Genomic DNA, 24,500 nt, shown 5'->3' on the forward strand with positions numbered 1-24,500 from the left:
CTCTTTCCTCCTTTACTTAGATGACCTCCACTGCGCTCTTTCACTTGGTTCAGATATTTCTGCCATCAGCATGTGTGTGGTGGCACCAGCTAATACGTGCAGCACTTGCACGTGGGCAACAGAGTGCTGAATGAAAGCTCTTTTTGGGGAGGGAGGATAAGCAAAGCTATCATGTACACCCCTTCCACCTCTTGGCATGTACTTGTTTCTTTAATGTCTACTCCTTACTTGCCAGAGAGAGCTGCCTCGCCATCCACAGGCAGTACTTCTAGCAAAAGGTACAAGCCCTGCCTTTTAGAATAAGTTTTAGGAGGAGACAGGAGGAGATTTAGGAGAGTTGGGTGGTGCCAGCTATCCCCATGGCCAGTTCAAACCATGGGAAGCCAACACTAGCAGTAGCAGTTGCCACGTGCTGAGAAAACATCCCTGGACAGACCTTGAACAGCCTGATCTCAGCCAGCTTTGCACGTCCTGTGGAAGTGCATGGGTCTGTCTACAGCACTGCTGGTGCACACAAGCCCCTGGGACATGTATATGAGCCCATCAGGTGCTTGTAGCAGCATGCATCCCATCGTGCCCCTTTCTGCAGTGCATCACTCCACCAGCTAGTGCGGATGCGCCTGAGGAGGCCAACAGACAGGTAAAGACAAGCATTAGTCACCCATAGGGTCACTGAATTTCTTCTCAGAGAAGAAATCTGGAAGGTGGAGAGGAGAGAGGATCTGTTTAAAAGAGCTCAGGTGACTCTTGGGCGGTCCTCATCCCTCTATCTTGCTTACAGACCTGGCGTTTAAAAGTGGGTGGAAACGAGAGCCAAAATTTGAGCTCTTCTATGGGCAAGGGTGAAAGCCTCTGGGCACAGTTCATGTCTGACACTGTGGTTTGCAGCTGGACCAGTTTACCATTAGGGCAACTTGTGTCAATGCATCTATTGACTTTTCTCCTGAGGGAATCTGGGTCTAAAAAGCAGTGTGGAACATGGGCAGATGCTGGCTTGTGCAAGCCTCCTACGAGGGGGAACTAGGTGCAAAGAATAGGATTTGAACACAGCTCTCATCTGTGCTGTATGTTTGTATAGGGCAGGCAGCAATCTTCCCATACTGTTCTGAGGAATTTCTCTGCATTTTAAATGGAGGTTTCGGGGTAGTTTTTAAGCTTCCAAAGATATTAAATCTTTCCAGTGTGTCAGCTTTTACACAAACAAATACAAGCAGCCCGCTTTGTGCGACACGTGTTGCCGGGTCTCAGAACAGTAATAAACCAGTAGGGCTGTGGATTGAGAAGTATGGCATTCACTGCTAAGTTACAGCTGGGAATAATTCTGCATGTCTTTCCAGCCACTTGTTTTATTAAAAAGTCGGCTCAATCAGCACTTCACAACTAAGCCCACTGGTCATTCATACAAAAAACCGTCTATACAAGCCTGGGTTCCTTGCTTTAATGAAAAGCTTTTGATGGCTTTATTTAGGTAGCAGTAGAAATTTATTTCTTCAGCTGTTTTATTCATCTTGCCCAGCTGTGATCTTTTTAGGTTTTTTTTTAATTTTATTTTATTCCAATTTCCTTTTTAGCTGGTTTACATGCAATGCTAAAACTTCCCTTTGGTGCGGGGTTGTGCCTGTGCTGTAATTCATCATTCTGCTGGGGTACCACAATCCACAGCCCAGATCCACCAGACTTCACAGCGGGAGGAGCGGCAGCGTAGGCATCTGCACTGCTGTCATAAAACCAGCTCAAAAGAGGTTTAAGTAGAGCCCAGAGTGCTTTCCACAGTGGCAGCTTTGTTGGTGATGATACAATGATGGAAGGAAGACTTGTGCTACTGTAGAAGATAAATGGCTGCAATAGGCATGGAAGGAATTAAGTCTTGCTTCTGCTCTTTCTCATGCAAACGCTGAACATGCAGAGCAGGGACCTTACAAGCTTGCATGGTAGCTTGTGTCAACGGGATTATTAAAGACCAGTTTCTTCTGTAGGGAAGGGTGAGTGGGGAGCGGAGGAGTTGGGTGCAGTTGGTATTTGCAGTGGTCTTCTGCCCCCACGTTCTTCTCTGCAATGCGATTATATGTCTGTCTGCTTAATTTTCAGCTCATCAAAGCAGGGTCATGATGATTCTGTTTGTCCTGGAGATGGAGTGGGTGTTAAGCACTGGACAAGACAAACACTTCACGTGGCACTGTTCAGAGAGCGGCCAGCGGCTGGGAGGGTACCGCACCAGCGCAGGCGCCTGTGGCCTGCAGTATCCTTTGCTGAGCTCTGTTTTATTTCCACTCTTTGGCACTTAAACAGCCTCTTTGGTTTATTTTTCTAGTTGTCTTCCAAACTTTGTGCCCTGTATAGGTTCAGTGCTTTGTGAGAGAAATCGTTATTTAAAGCCAATTTTAAAAACTGTCTGTTCTCCTTGCGTTGTCTCCTTAATGCGTGGTGGCATATTTAGGTCTAAGCATTTTTGAGCAAAACAATGGGTGATCTGCAACCTATTGTGGTCTGCTATTGTAATAAATATGGACAGAGCCTTCATTTAAACATACAGCTCATGCTTTCTTCTAAGAATTAACGGTAGCAAAGTAGGTCAGTGATCAGGTCAGTGTGCCTGTGTGTATGCATGGTAAAAATTAAATGACTTTAATTTAAAATAATGAGTACTTGTCCTTCACTCTAGAACAGCCCACTATATATTGGGAATTTGGGTTAACTAAAGAGTAAATGGCTCCAGAAATGGCACTCAAGTGGCTTATTCACCTAGAGCTGCCCCAGCTGCCTGACAATAAAAGAAATATTAATTCAGCTTTATTGCAAATGAAAAGGGAAGTGGAAAAGTATGAGCTCTTAGGCTGAAACCAGGGGTTAGCATAAACAGACTTTTAGTGCCCCATGGTGTATGTGGTACAGATGATGCGTGTTTTGCTAGTTCATGGGAAGTGAGACTGACTCAAATTACTGTTTGAACATGGACTTGCTTTATATCATCTGGTCATTCAGCCAGTCTAAATGACATAAAGACTGAACTTAATTTTTAATTAAATGATAAATACTTTTGAAATCGTAATGCAGGAATTTGTCCTGTATTTCCTAAATCTCTCTAGAGAACAGACCATTTCGAGTGATTCAAAATTTTGGAGGACATTTTAATTTGGGTCATCAGATCATGCTGGTGGAGGGCAGAGGAAGGGAGAATCATTGATAAATATTGCAAAAAGCTTGGCAAAACAAGGAATGTGGTTTTTTCCCCCGTTGTCCTGTGTGCATAAAATCAGTGCTAAGCAGTTGCTCCTTAAATATCCAGTATGGACTCTGAATGCGGAATTAAATTGGATGAAGAGGTCAGAATCTGTCCAGATAGGTGGTTCCAGTAGGTGGTTGAACGGATCCAGGTTTTGTTCAGTTTAGAATATGATGTGTGATGCACCTGATGTAGCTGACACTTCCCCAAATACGACATAAAACAATACCCTTTCATTGTATTTGTAAACTTAACTATAATGAAGAAGCAGCAAACTAGTAATAGTTATTTTATATAATTTTGGGATGGGAAAGAGAGAGTGGACACCATCCAACTCTAGCACCTAAGTTAAAGAGCCTGGGGAGATGACTCCTCTGTTCATGGTGAAGGGCTACTTCAAAGATGTTTCATAATAAAAACACAAATTGCATCCTCTGGAGTAGTCTCTTTTTTTTCTCACTCTTTGGTTTACTCAGGGAGACTGCACTATTAATATGAACAGGTATGAGCTTGATGCCTAAAAGTACACTCTGAACACCTCCTTGAGACTGGAGCACTATTCATGAGGTTGCAGTATACTCGTGTTAAAAGAATTAGCAAGTCATGAAAGGAATGCAAAGCTTGTGTAAGCAATGTATTTTCCTCAGCATTTATCCATCAGATTTGATGTGGAAACCCGGCACGTGTTTGTTGGTGATCATTCTGGGCAAGTGACCATACTCAAACTAGAGCAAGAGTCCTGCAGCCTTGTTACGACATTTAAGGGACACACAGGTAAGGCCTCAGGAGGAGACCCAATTTAGTTCTTCGTCTGTGCTCAGCGTCATGGTGGTTTGACTCTCCTGTGAAACACTAGGATGGCTTGTGTCAGTGCATAGCATGGAAGGGACATAGACCTTAAACTGTCGCTATAGCCCGGGGAAATTTATTCTTTATTGGTAAAAACAAGAGCGATCAGACTTCTGATCAGAAAACTTCTACGGCAGAAAACACCACAATCAGTAGTTTCTAATTAAAGCAGAGTGAGAGTAGCACGAGTTGTGGTAACTCTGGGGGGAAAAGGATGCTCCTCAAGGAAAGACTCATATTGGTAGATACTTTTGCCCAAGTGGAATAGGCACATCTTAGAGGCACTAACTGCTTGTTTCACTGCTGGGACTTGTGCCCAATCACACTTTAAAAACAGCAATGCTGGGATGTGATCGTGCTGTCTTAACAGAAGAAATGGTGGCCATTCCTCAGCATTTTCTCTCCATATCCCTCCTCTCTGATTGAATGCTAATAGCTCAATCACAAGGTAGCACAAGGTAGTTCAATCCTTGTGCTGGGATACTGTGAAGATGCCCGTAATATTCCATACTTGTTTCTCTTTTGTAATAAAAGCTATCTCCTGGAATGATGGAGATGAAAAGCTGTGTAGTCACACTGTGACCATCCTTCTACCATGCTTTTCTGCTCAGTGGATTCATCCGTGCGAGTGGCAGCGGAGCCCTCTGCACGCAGAAGAGCAGGGTAGGACTTCAGTAGGTTTTCTAGGCTGTTAGTTTTCAACTGGCAAGCACAGTGGCTGCATGGCCTTTGCTAAAGAGGCTTGCATTTTAATCACTATCTCTCTATATTTTTTGTTGTATCTTTATATATATATGTATTTAGCTACATTCCTCTCTTCCATTTTCTGTAATGAAATGACTGTTGTGTTCATCTACTGTTTCAGGTGGTGTCACTGCTCTCTGTTGGGACCCAGTACAGCGAGTTTTATTCTCGGGCAGTTCTGATCATTCCATTATAATGTGGGATATTGGAGGAAGAAAAGGAACAGCCATCGAGCTGCAAGGACATAAGTACGTTCAAAGCCCTTCCTCCTGCTTTTATGGGAGAAAAGCTAAAGGCAGAAGCCACATCTGGAAACAAACAGCCCAAAGGTTACAGTCTTCACATGCCTCAAGCTTTTATGTGTTACTCCCTGTGGTCCATATACAACTGGAATAAGTTGCTTATAGTAAGTTTTTCAGCATTGGGCCCGCAGGCTGGTTTGAGAGTCTGCAAAGGGTGGTGAAGGAAATCACAGCATCTATTGTCCTGAATGTGTTATGCCAGAGCTTGCACCTTTGTTGGAAAGAGGAGGGTCCTCAAATGAGAACAGCTGCAGAGAAATTCTCGCTTTTTAGGTGTCAAGGTCTTTCCTTCCCCTAGAGGGAGCATCAGGCTTGGACAATTAGTCCCTTTTTCCTCCACGCTAACTTTTTCCATGCCACTTTACCTACAGCCTGAATTCTAAGTAATGTGCTTTACCCACAGGGGCCTTGACCATCTCCTCAATGCAAAGAAGCTTCATCTTTGCACATACAGACCTCACATTTGCATAGCATAGAGGAAGTCTTTGAAGAAGAGTAAGCCTGTACTGGGCATGGAGTAGAGATCAGAATGGCTCTAGTTGCAATGACCTCCTAGCCTTTTAACACTGGCAATGCAAGAAGTTTGTTTCAGTGTATTGGGATTGCATATATGTGGGACTTGTGTGCTAGGCTTAGGTCTGGAGAGGCAAAATCCCATGGTGGTTTTGGTCTAATAGTTTCTTACATATTCATATGTTTCTTTTGAGTGATGCTGCACTCTGCTGAGCAATTTAGATGCTGCTGGGATTTCAGAGCACTACAGAGCTCTTGCTGAAATTCCCAGATCACCCTCGTACCCTACCAGTGGTGCTTGCTAATGCACCACTGCTAGATTTATTGCTGTGGAAATTAGTTCTCCTGATATGAAGTTAGCCTCTGGATCTTAATCATAGAATCATGGAATAGTTTGGGTTGGAAGGGACCTCTAAAGGTCATCTAGTCCAACTCCCCTGCAATAAGCAGGGACATCTTCAACTAGATTGGCACGGCTGTTGACTGGCACTGTACAGTATAGAGACCTGGCCCTAAGGACAACAGGGACAAAGAAACATTTCACCTGATGGTGCCACTGGCGTCGGCAGGCAGGTGCTGTGAAGGCAGGCTGTGTTGTAACAAACTGTCCTGTAAATGCTCCTCCCTTTGGAGGAGCAGCCATATGCACAAGCAAATGCATTAGCATGAAAGTCCTTTGGGTAAATGAGACCAGTGGTGGTAGCAAAGAAAACCAAATGTTATGGGATAGTTCCAGTTGCTGTATGCTCAGTTACTGATTATTCTTAATCTTGTTTTTTTCATAACAGTGTTGTATGGTCTTTGTTTCCCAGGTTGTAAATAGCTTGAAATGAGGCCTGGTTTTCTTTCTTTTATGAAGGAATAAGCACAGCTTTGGGCGTTTAAACTGCATTATTTCTCTCATGTTGCTTTTTCCTTAAAAGAAGAAGCAAAAGCACCTAAATCTTCCACTGTACCTTGGGAAGGCCTTAGGAACAATTTAGTGATCCCTATATTATTTTTGAAACACTCTGTGCTTGTCAGTGCTAAAAGAAAATCTTCAGTAGTTCCTCACTGCTTCATTCCTGATGTTGCAGAGATTTACAAAAACAAAGTTGCTACTGACTTTGTGACAAGAAGGTACGTTACCGAGGCTCCGTTTATGCATCCAGATGTGCCTTCAGAGAGGCCCAGAGCTGCAGCTCTGTTCAGGCTTCCCAGTGCACCTGGGACCTCCCATCTCAGGAGCAGCAAAAGCAGTTATCAGAACAGGTCTTTGCTTTTGTAGATGCTGCCCAGATGAGCAACACTGTGGTTCTGGTCCCAGGTGGACAACAAAGACTGCTTTGCATCATGGATGCCATGAACAGTGAGGGGGGGAGTGAAACATGGGCAAACAAGTGGTTATACTGCTTTATTGTATATTCTACACTTACTTGTGTGCTAGCAATAGATGGTTGATTAGTAACTGTCTTGTTTCTTTTTCAGCGATAAAGTTCAGTCTCTCTCCTATGCTCACCACACTCGGCAGCTCATCTCCTGTGGTGCAGATGGGGGAATCGTCGTCTGGAACATGGATGTTGAGAGGCAGGAGGTAGATACTCGGTTCTTGTTGATTTGGTCTGAAACAGTCTTGGGAAGAAGGGGCCTTTCTAAAATGTGCAACTTTCAGCCTGAACAAGATCATTCCAGGCTTTAAAAATGTTTTTGGACATGCTCCAGTTGTTATACAGCAATTATACCGTTCCTTTGATAATATGGTACAGGGGAAATTGTCTGGCAGAAAATTCGTATTAAGTAGGCTGCTAAATGGCTCTTACCCTTTACATTACTGCTCTGAAAGACATCCTCTGAGGAGGGTATTGTGAGATGTTCTGCTTTGTTTTTCAAGACTTCATGAGAAATATTATCAGTTCAGAGGTAAATGGATGGATTGATAATCATTAGGCGTTTTTAAGAAAACAAAACAAGAAAGCTCTTTGTCATCTCTGGAAACCTGCAACCCAATTTTTTTTTCCTGTTCTTGCTAAAAAGACATTTAACTAGGGCTTCAATCTCACCAGCTACTCGGTGTTGCTTCCCTCTGGTGTAACCACGTATAAGCGGGGTAAACGATGACTTTGCCGATCCAGACAGTAAGATTTCACCCACGCGCTCCTAATTGCTTTTGTGCTGCGCGGCCAACGAATGTAAGCGGGTGCAAAAACGCACCCTGGGTCTTTGGCGCTGTGGGAGCAGCCTCCGCTCGCTGATTTCCGAGACCTGACTCAGAGAGGGGGGAACGAGCGCTGTGCTGAGTGAGTCAGGCGTCAGCCCTGCTCGGCAGCGTGGCAAATCCTGGTAACATGAGTCACGGCAAACCTCTGCCCTGTTCCTGCAGGGGGTAGGAAGGCACCCCGAGTCCCTGCAGTGGGTAGGTCTGAGCAAGGCTTTTGGCAGCATGGGCTTTCAACAGCTTTGCTGGTTCTCAAGGGTTTTGGCCTCCCCGGGTCGTGTGTGTCTCCCTGGAGCAAGGAGGAAAATTGGATTTAAAAAAACTACTGAAACAGGCCTAGGCAGGAACTGAGCTCCCATTTTTATGTGAATTAGCATTCCAGTTGGCTCTCTTTAATTGCTAATCTAATGGCCAATTATGTCATCAGTTCCAAAAGTGAAACGAAAGCAGAGCAGCTTCTTCCTTGCCAACAGATGTTTCCTTTTTGCTGCAACTCGAACATCCAGAAATGAAAACCTTTATTTATTAGCTGCCTTCGAAAGGCTACAGTAAGGGTTAAGACTGGCTTGTTGCAAAACAGGCAGCAATGCTGTGAGAAGGCTGGTTTAAAAAGTGGAGGAGAAACATAATTAGCTAAATGAGGGCTTAGCAGCAGGTGCTAATGGGTGCGCTGTTTTCTCTGACTATGGCTATGTGGGCTTGTTCATGTTATCAGTAGCGCAACAGGGTGTTCATGGAGCTAAACCACCCCTGAAAAATGAAACTTTGAGATTTTAATACCAAACCTTGGTTTGGGGTCCTAGAGCATTTTCTTCTGGATTTTGGCTTTGGTATTTTTGCCCTTATTTAAAGGTTTTCTCCATGTGAAGCGTGCTCAGTACTCACTTTGATGCTATCAGATTTTCCCACATCTCTGAGATTGCATTAAAGCGAATTAAGCCATTTTAGCCCTTGATTCTTTATTTTAATCTCTGTTTTTAAAAAGCTGTAATAAAACAGCATCTGAAAGATGCTAGAAGCTGTGTTTCTATTTGACTACAAAGCAATTATTTGTCACAGGTAAAATGTCTCCTTCATCTATAGTGTTCAGATGCTTAAGAGATGAAAACTTATACGCACAGATGTAAATCTGTAGGCATCAAACAGAAAGACTGTTGTGGGTAGAAAAAACAAGGATTTGCCCCAACAGAATGAACTGTCTTCAGAGTAACTGGCAGAAGAAGCTGAAGCAGGGGGTTGCTTTATTGCTGGGGGGTCAAAGCTATCCTGGCAGCTGAAGGTCTCCATCAGCCTTACCTTATCTTTGCCTGGCTTTTGTATTATTTTTAATCCTCGGTCTCAGCTGTGTTTCTTGCCGTTTTAAATTGCAGCATGTGAGAAGCCAGTGGCTCTGTTAAGACAACTGCAGTTTGCTAATAGCACTTCCTCACAAAGTATTAAATGTTATTTTGTGTTTATTTAATCTCATGGGGTTGGTGGGAGCGTGTTGCAGTGGTGCCGAGACAGCGCTGGCAAGGCTGTCTTGGTCTGGCTGGGGCTGCCCTACTGGGGGGACAGGACAGACCCGCTTGCCTGCACCAGCTTTGGGCTGAGCTCTTGTCCTGGTGGGGTGGAGAAAGGAGCAAAAGTCATCTGCTGGGAAGGAGCGTCGCTCTTGCTAGGCCAGGTTAGGACAGACAGACTGACAGCCAGCTGGAGAGGGGTCAAGAATCAAGACTCTTCCCGAGTCTCACATCCCAAGGAGGGTTTCCTAAGCATTGTGGGGAGATGCACTGTGTGTACCCCAGCAGCTCAATGCAAGGCAAGTGTCAGGGGACCCAAATGCAGGGGAGGAGATTGACTGCCCTCTCCACGTGCCCCCCTGCCACTTCAGGCATTTCCTGAGCTCTTTCAGGATCTGGCAAGATTTGCTTCCCTAGAGGGCATCTGGTCCATGCTACTCTACACAGCAAAACCTGGCTGCAGGAGAGAGAAGTGCCTTTAATATTTTCTTTCTTTTCTTTACATCTTCTTAACCACTTCATCCACAGCGTGAGTGCAAAGCTACGCGCTGTGTCAGGAAATGGAAGACCTTCCTTCCATCGTCTTTCTGTAAAAGCGGGGAAAAGAGCTGGTTTGGGTTTTAGGCTTGTTCAGGTGAATCTCATCTTTCTTTCCCCTATGTGTGATTTGTAGCACAAATACCTCTTATAGTATTAAAAGAAAAAAGAAATAATAATTTAAAAAATCCAGCATTTCCTTTACCTCTCCCTTCACTCCAGATGAGTAGCTTGGCTATTGGAAATACTAATTGCCCCCTGTTCCCACCAGAGAGAATAGCAGATGGTAAATGCTGTCCGGACAGGACAGGGCAGAATATTTTTATATGCTTAATTCCAAACTTGGAGAGGTGGGGGAGACTTGTTTGTTCCTGGGTTATTTTTATGGTCTTATAATCAAACTCTGCTTCATGATTTGGGTGAGACATGTCCCTCCCGTGGCCTTCAAGGCTCAGAGCTGAGCCAAAAAAGACATCCCATGGAACAGTCAAAATGGCTTCTTGTGAAAATGGGGATTTTTAATCAAGTTTAGTTGACCACGTTACTGCACCCTAATACGTCTGTCTTGTCCTGTCTCTGGGCTCAATTGGAAGCTTTTTTCGTTGCTCATTCCCACTTTGTGTCTACATGTGTGTGTGTTGCAGACCCCTGAGTGGCTGGACAGTGACTCCTGTCAAAAATGTGACCAGCCTTTCTTCTGGAACTTCAAGCAAATGTGGGACAGTAAGAAAATAGGCCTCAGGCAGGTTTGTATGGGTCCTTTGGTGTGTTAACATGGTGCAAATAGGCTTCTCTCTCATAATAGATCACAGTAACCTTTTTTCCCCTAAAGCCTTGAGAACTTGCACTTTGTTCTTACACTGAGTGCTCAATAGTGGGAAGGTGAGCTCCCCTTTGATCAGGCTTGATTTTTGTGGTCCAGAGGAACACACTTCTTTTCTTCTTTTTTTTTTCTTCCCCCCCCCCTTTTGCAGCCAGTCCCCATAGCAAATGCATATAATAGACCTTGGGCTGAGTAAATTGGTTTTGGGCCGTCCATGGCTTTAGCCATGTGGGATTTTGCTTATTGTTAGTTGAATGTGTTGTAGAAAGAAATTTGCAGCTGATTTCTGGAGACTGTGCTGGAACCAAAGCTGTTTTCAATGGGCTTGGGTAAACATCTGTAACTGCTCAGGCTGTGTTGGAAAAGGCTTATTGGTCTGCTTGGAACACATTGCTGTGTTTTCCTGCCCAGCAGAAGAGGGCTGCGGATTGCAGACTTTTGGGAGAGGGATGTAACAATGCTGAAAGGGATGTTTTCATGGAGCTTGGAGAAGCCAGGTGTCTGGGAGAGAGCTGAGCTGCATCTTCTCTTTATGTAATGCTCATCACCACAGACCCTGGCTCTCCTGCAGCCGGCGAGGCAGCCTTGCAGTCCTACACAGCCAGTGCATGAGAAAACATGAGGCTGGTAGCATCAAAATGCAGAAACACTAGTGCTTCTGGGGCTGAAAATGTCCAAAGGAGTTGACCGAGATGATTAGGTGGTAGATGTTTATACTTAGAGGCTGGGATGGGACTCCAGAATGACACTGTGCTAATGTAGCCCTGTCCTGCCTCGACCTGGAGATGTTTTAATGTGTTGTGTGCTGCTGTTATCCCCTACGCCCCAAAGTGAGACTCCCAGGGACAGGGGAGTCCAGCTCCCAGCCCTGCAGCAGATGCCCGGCTGGCTGGGACACATCTTCTGGGTGTGTAGGGGGGCTCTTTGTCCTGTCCTCTCGTCCCTAGCTGTGCTAATGAAAAGAGGACAGCTTGGACTTTCGTCTTCCACCTTCTACCCTGTTGAAAACCCCCTGTAACACTGGTCATGCTCAGTGTAGAAGCCCTGACCCACAGCTACATCCACAGATGTCAAGTGGTGGTGGTGTATGTTGTCACTCTGGAGCTTGGGAGAGACGTAGAGTCCACCTAGCCTGGGTAGTGCTTTATCTGCCATTTCCCAGTGTCCATGCTAATGATCAGCTGCTGCTTGCCCCAGGTAGTTGGGGGTAGGAGGGGAAAAAAGTAAGATTGCCCCCTCCCCCCCCTATTTATTCTGAAGTCCTTGCCTGTTTTCCTTCATCTTCCCTGGAAGAGTCACTTTCCTGTTTGCTGCAGCCTCGGCTGGATCTTGCTGGAGTGAGATGGTAGAGCCAGTGGGACCTGAGCAGTGATCTGGGTGTGTGGCTGAAGATGTCTTTCCGCATGTTGTCTCCTACAGCATCACTGCCGGAAGTGTGGGAAAGCCGTGTGCGGCAAATGCAGCTCCAAGCGCTCCTCCATCCCGCTGATGGGGTTCGAGTTCGAAGTGAGGGTCTGCGATAGCTGTCATGAGTCCATAACGGATGAAGAGTAAGTGCGGACGCTGAGCCGGCTTGCACCGGAGTGGGGCAAAGCTCCTGCATCTGGGAGGGCCTGGGTGGATGTGAGGCTCCGGGAGGGAGCAGCCCGGCAGGGTGGTCCCTGGGCTCTTTCAGCAAGATAAGCCTCTGCAGTGCCTACCAAATCGGGAGGGATAGAGAGCCCTCCACCCCTGATCCTCTCGTGCTGGAAAGGTCTCAAAGTGGAGTTTACAGAGAGGTTGCTGAATTAATGACTTACAGCAGCATTCAAATACTTATTTCCTCAATAGAGAACATTTTGGGGGAAAATCCTGCAGTCATAGTCTTTTCTGACTTTTGGATTTCTTTCTTCAGGCGGGCGCCCACAGCTACTTTCCACGACAGTAAGCACAACATCGTTCATGTACACTTTGATGCCACCAGGGGATGGCTGCTGACCTCGGGGACAGACAAGGTTATTAAGGTAGGAGCGAGGAGGTTGCTCTAGCTCCTGTATTTCATTTCGCCTTCCTCTCCCATGTGGTTGCAGGTATGTCCTACCTGCTTTCTTCCACCCAGAGACCTCTCACTGATGGACTTCTGCCCAATAAGGACCAGGGAGGTCTTGGTCTATGAAGTTATTGCCTGAAGGGGCTGGGGCAAGTGCTCACTGTAGGTTTTCCTCTGGGAAGACAAACAGTATTTCAACATGGCAAATCTTTGTGTGGCTAGGTAAAGAAATAGCTAAAATAATGAATAAGTTTATAACAAAGCTTGAATAATTTAAAAAAACCCCTCACAATATGTTACAACTATGCTAATCATTCAAGTTAACAATATCGTGTGGGTTTTTTGGTTTCTCTTAAGGCCAGCTATGAACCTGGCTCGTAAGGGTAAAGCATAGTGACATACAGAATGTCATTTGGTCAACCTCCACCAGTCTGACATGAGTGCTGGAAAATGAAATCAAACTTCTTCAGACTTGCTGCAGCCACCTCTAACCATGTAGCCTCTCTTAAGCAAAAAAAAAAAGGTGCAAATTATTTAGAGATGACATTAAATACTGTATTTTATTATCTTTTACCATTATTCACTATGTTGTTACATTTTATTGTATTAACAGTTGTGGGATATGACACCAGTAGTGTCTTGATGGTACATCAGTGGAACTTGAAAGGTGATATTTACAGAAGAAACAGATTTCCTAACCCTAATCATACTGCAGAAGATAGATAACGCTGGGCGCATACGGCAGATAAGAAAGGAACTAATGCGTTTACAACGATTTTACATCCTCTGCTTGATCAAGGCTGAACATTTGCACGAAGACTCTTTCCACTTATTCTCAAAATATACAAGAAGGTATTTTTTTAACTAATGGTTTGTACGATCTGACTTCGGTTGTCTTGAGTTTGTTTGGAAAATCCGTGTGTGGTGCAATTTTTGGTTTTTATATTTCACTATGTCAAGATACTTGCTGCTTTGTACAGAGGGTTCTTGGGTTGTGTCTTACCATGTGAGTTTTCGGTATCACCATACTGTGATTGTATAAGGCAATCGGCTCTCCCCACAGCGAGTACCTATTGATTTGGGCTGTTTCTGCTGACCATGTTCTCTTCAGTGGAGGAACGCCAGGCGCGGCGTTGCGTGTTCTCTGCGTGCATCACCGAGGAGCTGATTGGACTATTGCAATTCCTAAAAGGGCTCTACCATCTACTTGTCCTAGTGGACATCATCCGGAGAGCATTTTATTGGTTTGTAGTAGATAAAATCCAGCTTCCTGCCCCTTTCCTTGCTGCACAAGTCGCAAAACCAGGGGGCAGGTTGCTTAGCAACTAATTTCTACAAAAACTGAAACAGTTTTCCATCTCGGAGCATTACAAGGAGCACACAGACCCATTTGAGTTTGATGAGGCTGACAGGCTGATTCAAATTAAATTATTGGCAACAGGAACTTTTGGGAGTGTGTGCATGGGGGGGGCAGATCTAAAACTGGTCTGGGTCTGAAAAGTCTGGTTTACCTCTACCTCTACCTTGCGCAGCAACATTTCAGCATTTATACCTGTCTGTGTTGTTGAAGATGAAATTGATTTGCCTGTTTTCCATATGCTTAGTCATATTTATTTTTTAAAATGCTGATGGTTTTTATTAATTTCCTCTATAGACCAGAAACTGATATTGCTGAATGACGCCCATTGTCCTGTTGTCATATTTTACGGTTTCTTTTAAAAATAAAAAGTATTTAAAAGCCTGGATTGACCTTTTTAGAAGGATGTTGTCAAGATGAATAAACAAAAAAAGCTCTTTTTTCCAAAGGGATCTTACCTGAAGAGTCAACTCTCTGTTCCTTTAATCCATTTCACTTTTTAGCATGCTATTGCTGATGCGCTTCGAAGAAACTAGTGTAGAGAATAGAACTGCAGACCAGACCTAGGGCTTTCCTGTATCTCCTATTTGAGCAGACCTCGTGGTCTGTAGCTGCTGTGACGCAGCGCGCCAGTGGTGCTCAGTCTTGCCCCATTTCGGACTTTACTTTTCCCCTCTAAAGTGGGGTGGCCATGAAGTTTACTGCTACAGAGCACATTGCTACCTAGAGAACCCTTGTGTTTTCCCTTGAGTGATAACGCCAAAAGAAAATAGAGTTTCTCCTTTGTTTGCCCGGCAGTTATTTGCTTTTGAGGAAACAAAAAGGTTAACACAATCCATGGCATTAATTCTAGACTGGTGAGCTGCCACAGTAAAGGGTGAGCGGACTTCTGTGTGCATGTTGCAGGACATGTCACAGGACGTATTTTCAGGGAAAATTCTCTTTTTAAACATCCTATAAACTGTGCTTCAGCATTTCGCAGTCATGTTCTCTGAAATGATGCCACCTTGGCTTTCCTGGCAGCCTGTTGTTGGTTCCCCTCTAGGCAGCATATTTTAAAGCATATTTTCAAACATAATTCACACAGCACTAAAAAGATTCTCTTTCCAGCTTGAATGTTAATTATTTTCTAAGTCCTCCCACTTTCTCTCCTGGAAGCTAGGTGCTTGTTTCTTCTTGGAAGGCTTTTCATTACACCTTTTGCATGTTTTCTCGTGACTGAAGTGTTCTTGGCTGACAAAGCTATGCAAGGTGAGCAAGTCACCTGCCAATATTTCATTCCAGCTAGAGAAGATGTATGAAACTTTGCTGGACTACGCTGTTCCATGTTACCTTGGGCTCAGGGCCTTTTGGCCAAAGACCTGACTTACTCTCTGCACAGCAAAGCATCTCTCACGGTGGCAGAAACATGGGAGCACCAAAGTGAGCTTAAATCACCGTTCAGCGCTCTGTTCCCGAGGAGACGTAGCAGTTGCAGCAAGCCTGGGACTCCAGCGTGAATTGTGCTTACACTGATGGAGCGGTGGAGTCAGCAAGCTGAGGATCTGCCCCTGAGACAACGCCTAGTCCTTTTGAATATATGTAACATTCAAACAAAGGTGAGGAATCGACTCCAAAGGAGACTAAATTTGGGAGCGAGGTGTGTTTGGACTGCTCTGCAGTAAACTCTTGGCCACCCTCACTTCTCTTCCAAGCAGTTGTGGGTTCAGTGTTGCTGATGGATGGATGTTGGGTATACAAATCCATTTTGCAAAATTTTCCTTGCTGTTCTTTCTGACTAAACTACCTGCATGGTTATCCGAATTTAACCTGAACATTCCCTTGTCTTGCAGTCTCAAGACAGACTGGCCGTGGCTTAGAAAGTGATTTAAGCTAAAAGTGAAGCTGGCAGAGAAGGGGAAATGTGTCCCTTTGCTATGACCTTAAGAGCTGTAATGTAGAGATATGAAGGGAAAATAGGTGTCCCTAATTCAAACAATAATTCCTTTACCTCCCAAATGAAACAAGAAGGATTTGGCGTTGGGTGAGTTAAAAATGCCTGCCTTTCAGTTCTGCCATGTTAGGGTAACAGTCTCAATTTCTTCTGTCTTCTAGATCCACACAAAAAGGGATCCCTGTTGCCGGGTCCTTTTATTTCCATTTTAGTTGCTGAATAACAAATCTGAGCTATTTTTACGAATTGCATTACTGGGGGGGGGGGGGGTAGAGTGTCTTTTGGTACAGATGTAAACTATGCGGCACCCCACACACACACCCACACACACTCAAATGAAGCAAAGTCCCTTTTTCCCCAGGGTTGCTGAAGTGCAGCAGCAGGCTTTTAGTGATATCTCCTGCTGTGCCAAGGGGCGTACAAACAATGCTGGCCTTCCTCTGCTCTTCGCTTTAGAAAAATTGATTTTCATTTCTCTCTTAGCTGGTGTTTCCTTGGGGGAAGAAGCAGTGCTCTTCAGAGCATCTACCCGCCGTTCTTGGTTTTAAAATGAACAGTATCTGTAGCGCTTAGGCAGGTGATGGGGCGGGCACTGGTCACATACACAGTGCCCGAGCAGCTGACTTGAGCCACTTGTGTTCCAGGTGGCTGAAGGAAGATCAACCTGAGCCCCAAAATTCAGTCTTTTTAAGCTGAAAATACTTAAGTAAGGGGAAAAGTATGTGGGCAACTGCTTGCAATGATAGCACTGATGGTCCTTCTGTCTACAGGAGACTAATGTCATGGATAGACATGGTTGAAACAGAGTAGTGCATAGGACTAAAAGTCAGCCGGTGTAACAGAGAATAATCCTGAATGGTGACATTAGTGTGCTCAGCTGTTAGCACTCTTGTCTACAGCTGCTTTTCATAGTGAAGCCCAAGTGGCCTCCCCACCTCGCCATTTTGAACTGGAGGCCATCACCCGAATGTCAGCATGTTGACTCTTAGCACATCAAAAGTGGCAACTGCGCTTTGCCCGAGAGGGTGGCATGAGTATCTCCAGTACTGGGAGAAGGAGGGATGTGTTCCTTCTGTGTGAGGCTGGTTGCTGATAAGAAGGTGGATGGCTGGATGAACAAAAAGGATTGTGAGTGATCCAAAAAAGGTGTAGGGGGAAAAAAAGGTCTGCTTTATGCCTGCTGAGGAAATCACTGTTAGAGAGGAATATGCAGCTTTTTTCCCAACTGTGTCCAGGTCTGGGCTCCCCAGTACAAGAGAGAGATGAAGCTACTGGATAGAGTCCAGGGCAAAGGGCCACTAAGGTGATGAAGGTACTGGAGCATCTGTCCTATGAGGAAAGGCTGAGAGAGCTGGGACTGTTCAGCCTGGAGAAGAGAAGGCTCAGGGGGATGTCATCAATGTGTATAAATACCTGAAGGGAGGGTGCAAATAGGACGGAGCCAGGCTCTATCAGTGGTGCCCAGTGACAGGCCCAGAGGCAATGGGCACAAACTGAAACACAGGAGGTTCCCTCTGAACATCAGGAAACACTTTTTCACTGTGAGGGTGACCGAGCACTGGCACAGGTGGCCCAGAGAAGTTGTGGATTCTCCATCCTTGGAGGTATTCAAAAACCGTCTGGACACGGTCCTGGGTAACTGGCTCTAGGTGGCCCTGCTTGAGCAGGGTGGTTGGACCAGATGACCTCCCTCCAGAGGTCCCTTCCCACCTCAGCTATTCAGTAATTCGAAATCTACTTCATGTCTGCATCTACTGCATGGGTTAGAAAAAAGATGTCTCTCTTTAAATCTAAATCTAAAATACTAGGGCTACTAACAGTAGCTACATATGCCTGTCCTTGCGGCTTGCAATAGGGTTTGAGTAAGAACAACCAAAATTCTGTTTTGTCGCGCATAGGAAATAGGTCTACAATGTGTGGGAAGGCCATGTCCTTTCCAGGAGACCACATTGAGCACATGGGATGTTTTCAATTAGGATTTAGAAGACTTTGGCTCTATATGTGACAATAGGATGCAACGGTAACAACAATCTTGATCCTTTTCTCAGGATGGATTAATGTGCTAAGTCCCTTCAGCGTTGACCTATTGTGTAATATTGAGGAAGAAACAGATTTTTCTCTTCAAAATCGCATGTGAAATTTGGCAGGAAATCTTTGCTCCTCAGAAGAAAAAAGTGGTCCCTAGTTTAACAATAACCTGAAGTTCTGGAATTTAAGTTTGAAATTAACTCTGTGTGGTCACATGTGACTTTTCATTGCATTTTCCCAGTTTGGGGGATTTTCCCTTGTGACTAGTCTTTGGCCATCTCTGACATGTTGTTTGCTGCAGGACAACATTGTGCTGCTAAGAACAGAAAGAGGTTGAGTTCAAAGGCATTGAAATTGGTGCCATGTGGGGACATCGAACTCAAAACAAAACGAAACCAAGAGAGCACAGTGTACTGGCGAAGTCTTTGCAAAGAAGAGATGCCAAGAGAGAATGTTAATCAGCATACAAAAAAAGCCAGTAGTGTAGAAATGAATATTCATCAGAACTGTACAAAGCCGAACCATCCCCTGCCCCCCAGCAGCCCTGGTCAGGATCCAGAAGCCACGAGGAGTATAGAGTTGTTCTAGTGATAGGGTGGTACATTGAGTCTATGAAGATCTGACTTCAATTTCTTGTTCTTTGGTTTAATTGCCCAATAGTATTTATCTACCTCAAGTAGTGCTGTGAGAAATGCGTTACATGCGGAAGCACTTCGATATTTAAATGATGGGGAAGAGACGCATCACTACTGAGATGGTGCCAAGAGGCGTCAGGCCTTATGAAGATACAGGTTTTGCCTCTCTCCAGTTACTTGTTCTCCCTATACATTAAATAATCTGAATTTATTAAAGGTTTTATCACCTTTGTACTTCCCAGGCTTCTCCATACAATTTTTTTCATCCCTGTTCACCAAATTCAGCACCTTTGCATGTACCAACCAAATACAAACAGCTCAGGGCTTCCCTCAGATGTGAAAGACCCATCATTAACACCTCTACTTTGTCCTGTCCCAAGAAAATTCTGTGGGGTTGCCACCACCAAGTAATCAAGAAAGTTTCAGAAAAAAATGGGTACGTGAACTTGATTCATCTCTGTCATTACCACTAGTTTCAGAGGTGGTTTAGTTTTCCAAAGGCTGAGCATTGCTGCTGACTCTCTACTTGGTAAGTTAAGTTCACCATACTGACCAATATCTTGTGGGCTTTGTTGTCTTTCAGAATAGAGGGATTTTACATGAAAAAAAATCTTACTGGCTTTTGTTCAGGTCGGTGTTTTCTAGGAATACTGCTCAGCAATTTGACCATCTTTTCCGCTAATTATATTGTAACACTTTCCAGTTCTGTGCCATTATGTAAATAAGTGTCTCCAACGTAACTGAATAAATTGTGCTGGTTCAACCCCACTGAATTAATTTCTATCAGCTTCTGGCTATTGCTTTTCCATCTCTAGGCGTGTGCCGATTCGTAATGAGGAATTTGGGTTTTTCACTGGACCCGTTCATCTGCCCGTTCTGTGAGTTGGCATAAAACTGACAACTACTGGTACGGGCAAGCGGGGTCGTTCCTTTGCCACGGCGAATCCTCACTCCGACGGCCCGGCAGCGGGTGAGCAGCCAAGGGAAGCAGGGTGTTTGGGCAGTGAACGAATTGCGCAATTTTCTGAATCGCCCCAAGGCTCCCTGCGGATCGCGGATTCTCAGCTGGAAAGTAAAGGGAAGGTGCTCAAGAAGATGATTTTTAACCATCAAGGAAAACGCCACTTCCTGGCAGCTGCCTGAAGTTTGCACAGGTGCAGGTTTTACCCCTTTTCTTCTGTTCTAGCAACATGTTTATCTGTGAAATACCACTGTCACTGCTGGCACAGCAAAGGTTTGAGTTGTTTCTCGTGACAGTAGGCTGAAAACCTGGCCTGCTGAAGACCTTTGGCCAGGCTGGCACTGTGTCTCTTTGTAAGGCTGTGCGTTAGATTCTACTCTGAGAGAGAACAAGTTTCCTTCACAGGAATCTATCATTTTTCCTAACTTTTATCTGATGGCTCCCTCTAGAGAGAGGAACATAAATACTGATCAGCTTCACATATTGAAGTTCTTGGGTTTGGTCACTTTTAGCCTCAGAAGTGTTTTTGTTACACTCACTCCCCATTAGACTCCTTGCCTTTTCAGTACCTTCTTTCTTTCATTGTCTAGATCAGTGCTGTTAGGATAACTGCAGAAACACAGAGTTTTCAAGTCGTCTTACTGGCATTTCAAAATTATCTCCTGTAATCAGTCACTGGGTCTGCCCAAATGCACTCAGAACTACCTCTCCCAACAAAACAAGAGATGTAAGCCTGGTGGACAAACAGGGAAATAAGCTGAGCTGAGCCAGGAGAGATCTGAAGCTTCCTGCTGGCATTCAGAGCGATAACAGCTCGTTTAAAAAGACAGAGGGTGGATGTTGACCAGCACTGATTTTTAGATAAGTAGGATCTGGTGTTATGAGAAGGGGAGCTTTATTTTTGCGCAGGGAGTGTGAGAGAGCAGCATACACAGGGAATGGAAGAAGGGCACAGGCAAAAGGAACTTGCGGATTAAACTGGTTTATAGCTGCCCTTCTCCACTGGAGTCAATGACCACCAGGTTGTTCTCTGAAAGAGTAACTCCATGTTCAGTCTCCACTCACTGAGTTAAACATTGATTAATGAAAACTAGTACTGCTCCTACTGCTATGGCTTTAAAAAATCCTCTGTTATTCAAAAAAATACAATTAGTGATTGAATTTAAAATTGAAATGTCTGGCCCAGGGCTGTGTCCTAGCAAATAAATTGTTTACGCTGAGTTTTTCAGCACTGACTTAAGCCTGTTTGCATCCAAGTCTATAGTAACACTCCCCTCTTTGAGCCCAGGCAGGGCATGTTCAACACCCCACCCGAGCCTTGTTTAACGGGAAGGGTTGTCCCTGCTTGCGACTTGTTCCCAGTGAGTGGAACAGTGAGTGTGGAGAGTTAGGACAGCACAAAAGCTGGCGGGTGCGTTGCTGCAAATGCGAACAGTTGGTATTTGCAGTTTACTCCAGAATAGCGAGGTATACATGGGAACGCCCTGCTATTCAAAGGCAGACAGCAAACAATTGTTTATACATTTAATCAACCGCAGGTGGTTTTGGTTTTTTTACAAAGAATAAACATGGCCCAGAAATGAAACTTGGGAAAAGAGGAAATGCAGTTTACAAAATTGTCTGTTATCTGTTACATTGACCTCCTACAATTTTCACCCAAGACAGAGAAACGTTTCAGTAGCCCCTGCATCCCTGCAGTCGGTCCCGCTGCACTGTTGACGGGCTGTGCCTTTCCATTAGGCCATGGGGAAATGACTCTACGCGTGGTCTGTGGCGCTGCATTCCTCTTGGTGCAAAATCCCCAAGAGCAAAAACCTTCACAAAACGAAGAAAAACGCGAAAGCTTTCAGAATGTGAAAAACAACTGAGGCCAGAGTCATACAAGCCTGCAAGCGGATAGAAGAAGCCTTGGGCTGAGTGTGGAAAGGGAAGGGCAGTAAGAACAGCTGCGGCGCTTGTCGTTCGGCTCCTTATAAACCAGGTGTGTACTGAAGCCCCCAGTGCGCACTGCTTAGCAAGAACTTGCGCCACCTTGTGTTTCTGGTAATCTGTCACTGGATGCCGTTTTTTTTCTCTTGCCCCTAAAAATTTTATAGGTGGCACTAAATGCATTTGCTTACATGCAGGTACGAGCCATTCTGGATTGCATTAACACAAAGCATCTCGCTGGCTTTACAGCCACACACCGTGTTTGCTCTTGTGGAAAAGGGCTGAAATAAAGCATCATCGGGAGACTTCGGATTTTGTTTCTAATTGCTGTCCTGTGTTTTAACTCTCTTTCAATCACAAGTGCTCTTAAACCATAGTATCTGGCTCCTTTACACTGTGACCAAACTTTGATTAAAGCAGTTTTCATACCTTTGGTTTCATTTTTAAGCTGTGACTAAAAAGAAAAATACAGGCTATTCAAATACATCAGTACAGAATGTGGACTAAAATATGGTTTTTACATATATATATATATATAGTGCACTTTTGGTTATTAACTATATTTAAATACCTGTCATTAAACTTTTCTTCTAAAGAGCCGAGAAGCAACTTGACTTAAATACTCAAGTATGCCAGTGTCTTTCTTAGCTTTGCAGCTACTGGATAGAGAAATGCAGTTACTATATACGTGTTCAGCCACGCTCTTATTTTCAGTAACTGTATTTAAGAGTTTGAACCGTGCAAAATGTTACTACCGGACTTCTAGGAAATAAACGTCTGTACAAGCCTTGCTGTTGTTTTCTTTCACTGTAGTGCAAGAAAGAGTTAAGTTTCTAAAATGAAGCAATAGTTTGAATGCCTGATCCAGCCTCCTCAGGAAAAGCTGCGACAGTCCGACGACAGCCTGACATATCCAACCCCCGCTTATCATGGGAAAACTTATTCCAGGGCCTCTCTCGCAGTAAAGCCTTTATTTCCAAGGAGAGAGACTGACAATAGGCTGAAAACTTTTTCCAAATTGATACTTAATAGGATGTCTCTGAATAATGAGTAAATGCCATCAGCCAGTAGGATATCTTTTGGGAAACTGAATTATGTAAAGCGGACATAACGAGTTCTCCTCTGCCCATCAGCATGGCCTTTAGCTACGAGTCACTGTACGGAGCTCAAGAACACCCGTGTTATATTTGTGTCTAGGTCTTTTGTCCTACCACACTGGTCTACAGCCATGTGTAAAACAGTAGTGCGACTTTGTTGGGTTCTGTATGCAGTTTGCTATCAAACACACTCAGTTCAGGAGAAAGTGTGTTACCACTATCATTATTAATAGTCTTGGCTTTGCAGTAAATCTGAAACACGCAAGACAAAATTAACCCCATCTGAATGTCTTAGTCTGAGCTGGTTGTCTTCATCGCCAGTAGAAAGATGTAGGAATGTAGGGGTTGTTTCTTAAACTAGATCCAGTAAATCACTGTGAAAAAGCCTGTTTTCTCTCTACTGATTTACAGTGAGAATCCCAATGAGTAATTCAAACGTCCACAGGTCAGGGAAGACAAATCCCATCCTCTGTGTCTGGAAATAAACAGTTCCAGGCAAAACACAACCCTCTCATCAGGAGGTGGACTTCTCTGAAACCTGTGCCCCCCAGTGTTCCCTTCCCCCTCTTAATCCATTCATAACGATAAAGCAATTCCCTTTGATCTTTCACAGAAATGGCAAGCACGTACAGCTTAGCACGTTACTTCTTTTCATGCCTAGAGTCATGCAGCCATTTCTCTGCTGGATCCAACCATGTCTGGGTGTGGTATGTGTTGAAACCTCCTACTTTATGGTGTCTTGACATAAACGGGATAATATTCAGCCCTGGCTCCATAGAGTAATGTGGAAGGCATTTGGCAGCGTTCCTAAATTCTTGCTGTTTAAACATGAGGAAGCAGATCACTTCTGCATACCAGCATTGATTTATAGAGACTGAAGGCCATGAGGAATCCTTCCGTTTAAACAAAGCAGGCGATACAAGAGAGAGTTTCTGCATTCCCAGTTATAGGTTCGAGCCCAGTCACCCTCACGCAGTAAAGGAAGCCACCAACCTGTCAAATACAGTAATTGTTAAATATTGTTTAAAACATTTACTACTTCTTTCCTGAAGTCTTTCAGTGGCCCTCATGAAGGTACGCTCCTCTGCATTTCTCCGTGCTGAGTGTTTTAAAAGATTTTGGGTAACTTCACAAAGCCTTGGGTTTTGTTTTAATGCCTCCCAATTTCTCTTCCAATTCAAAGAACACAACCTTACTGTGTCATGAGACAGCAGGTGCATATTCACAATGGGAGAGACTCTCGGCAGCAGAAAAAGAAAAAAGTCACAGGCAGCACTCTCCCCCGTGATGAGAACACCTGAACACAATTTATTTTTAAGAGGCCTACGGCATCCTACTTCCCCTCAACAGCAGGCGCACTACAGTACTGTTACTGTGTAATTAGAAGCTCTGTGGTTACGCTGTGTCAGCAGTGACACTAAGTTCCTGGAGAAGTGGATTTAAACTTCTGGGAGAACTCTTCCAGCACCTCCATTAGCTTCTCCTCATCCTCCGGTGGACTGTGGGTGCTTGCCAGGGGTAAGTGTGTAGGGACTGGTTGCCTGTCTGGAAGACGAAAAATGAAAAAATCCTTATGGGTATATTTAACTACCTCTTCTAGCACAAAGGAGATTTTTCTGCTAGGCTCTATACTGCCCAAATGTACCTCACGGTCTTGAAGCCAGGAAACTTACCTTCTAGGTATCTGTAAACAATGTCAGTTAAGCATATCTTCCAAACCAGAAATTAAACTAATTTCATTTGTATTCTGGAACTAGAGCGATTGTGCTTTAGCGCAGTATGACTTAGACTGGGGAGCAAGACCTCACTTGCAGCTTGCTTTTTCAGCATGAGACAGGGTTTTT

General features: G+C 44.5%; 2 protein-coding genes across 7 annotated transcripts in view; one reads left to right on the plus strand and one right to left on the minus strand.

Annotated features, from left to right (window-relative positions):
* Nucleotides 1-19,952, plus strand: part of WDFY2 (WD repeat and FYVE domain containing 2) — a 74,444-nt gene extending 54,492 nt beyond the window's left edge. The window contains exons 5-15 of one of the 3 annotated variants that reach the window (XR_012997891.1): nucleotides 2,089-2,239; nucleotides 3,885-3,997; nucleotides 4,938-5,064; nucleotides 7,099-7,204; nucleotides 10,509-10,610; nucleotides 12,107-12,237; nucleotides 12,582-12,690; nucleotides 13,330-13,568; nucleotides 15,358-15,671; nucleotides 18,955-19,105; nucleotides 19,253-19,952. Coding sequence is in view for 2 of the 3 variants with exons in the window: in XM_076364129.1 (XP_076220244.1) it covers nucleotides 2,089-2,239; nucleotides 3,885-3,997; nucleotides 4,938-5,064; nucleotides 7,099-7,204; nucleotides 10,509-10,610; nucleotides 12,107-12,237; nucleotides 12,582-12,690; nucleotides 13,330-13,359 (869 nt within the window). In the remaining variant the exon portion in view is untranslated. The other 2 variants (XM_076364129.1, XM_076364131.1) reach the window with 2 other exon arrangements.
* Nucleotides 19,953-21,140: 1,188 nt separating this feature from the next.
* Nucleotides 21,141-24,500, minus strand: part of DHRS12 (dehydrogenase/reductase 12) — a 33,982-nt gene continuing 30,622 nt past the window's right edge. For 3 of the 4 annotated variants that reach the window (XM_076364151.1, XM_076364140.1, XM_076364159.1), the window contains one exon: nucleotides 23,937-24,201. In XM_076364151.1, coding sequence (XP_076220266.1) covers nucleotides 24,074-24,201 — 128 coding nt within the window. In that variant the 3' untranslated portion in view covers nucleotides 23,937-24,073. Of the gene's footprint in view, nucleotides 23,650-23,936; nucleotides 24,202-24,500 lie in introns of those variants that run through there. The other variant, XM_076364145.1, reaches the window with a different exon arrangement.

The sequence above is a fragment of the Aptenodytes patagonicus genome, chromosome 1 (assembly GCF_965638725.1).
Source record: "Aptenodytes patagonicus chromosome 1, bAptPat1.pri.cur, whole genome shotgun sequence".
Taxonomy (NCBI): Eukaryota; Metazoa; Chordata; class Aves; order Sphenisciformes; family Spheniscidae; genus Aptenodytes; species Aptenodytes patagonicus.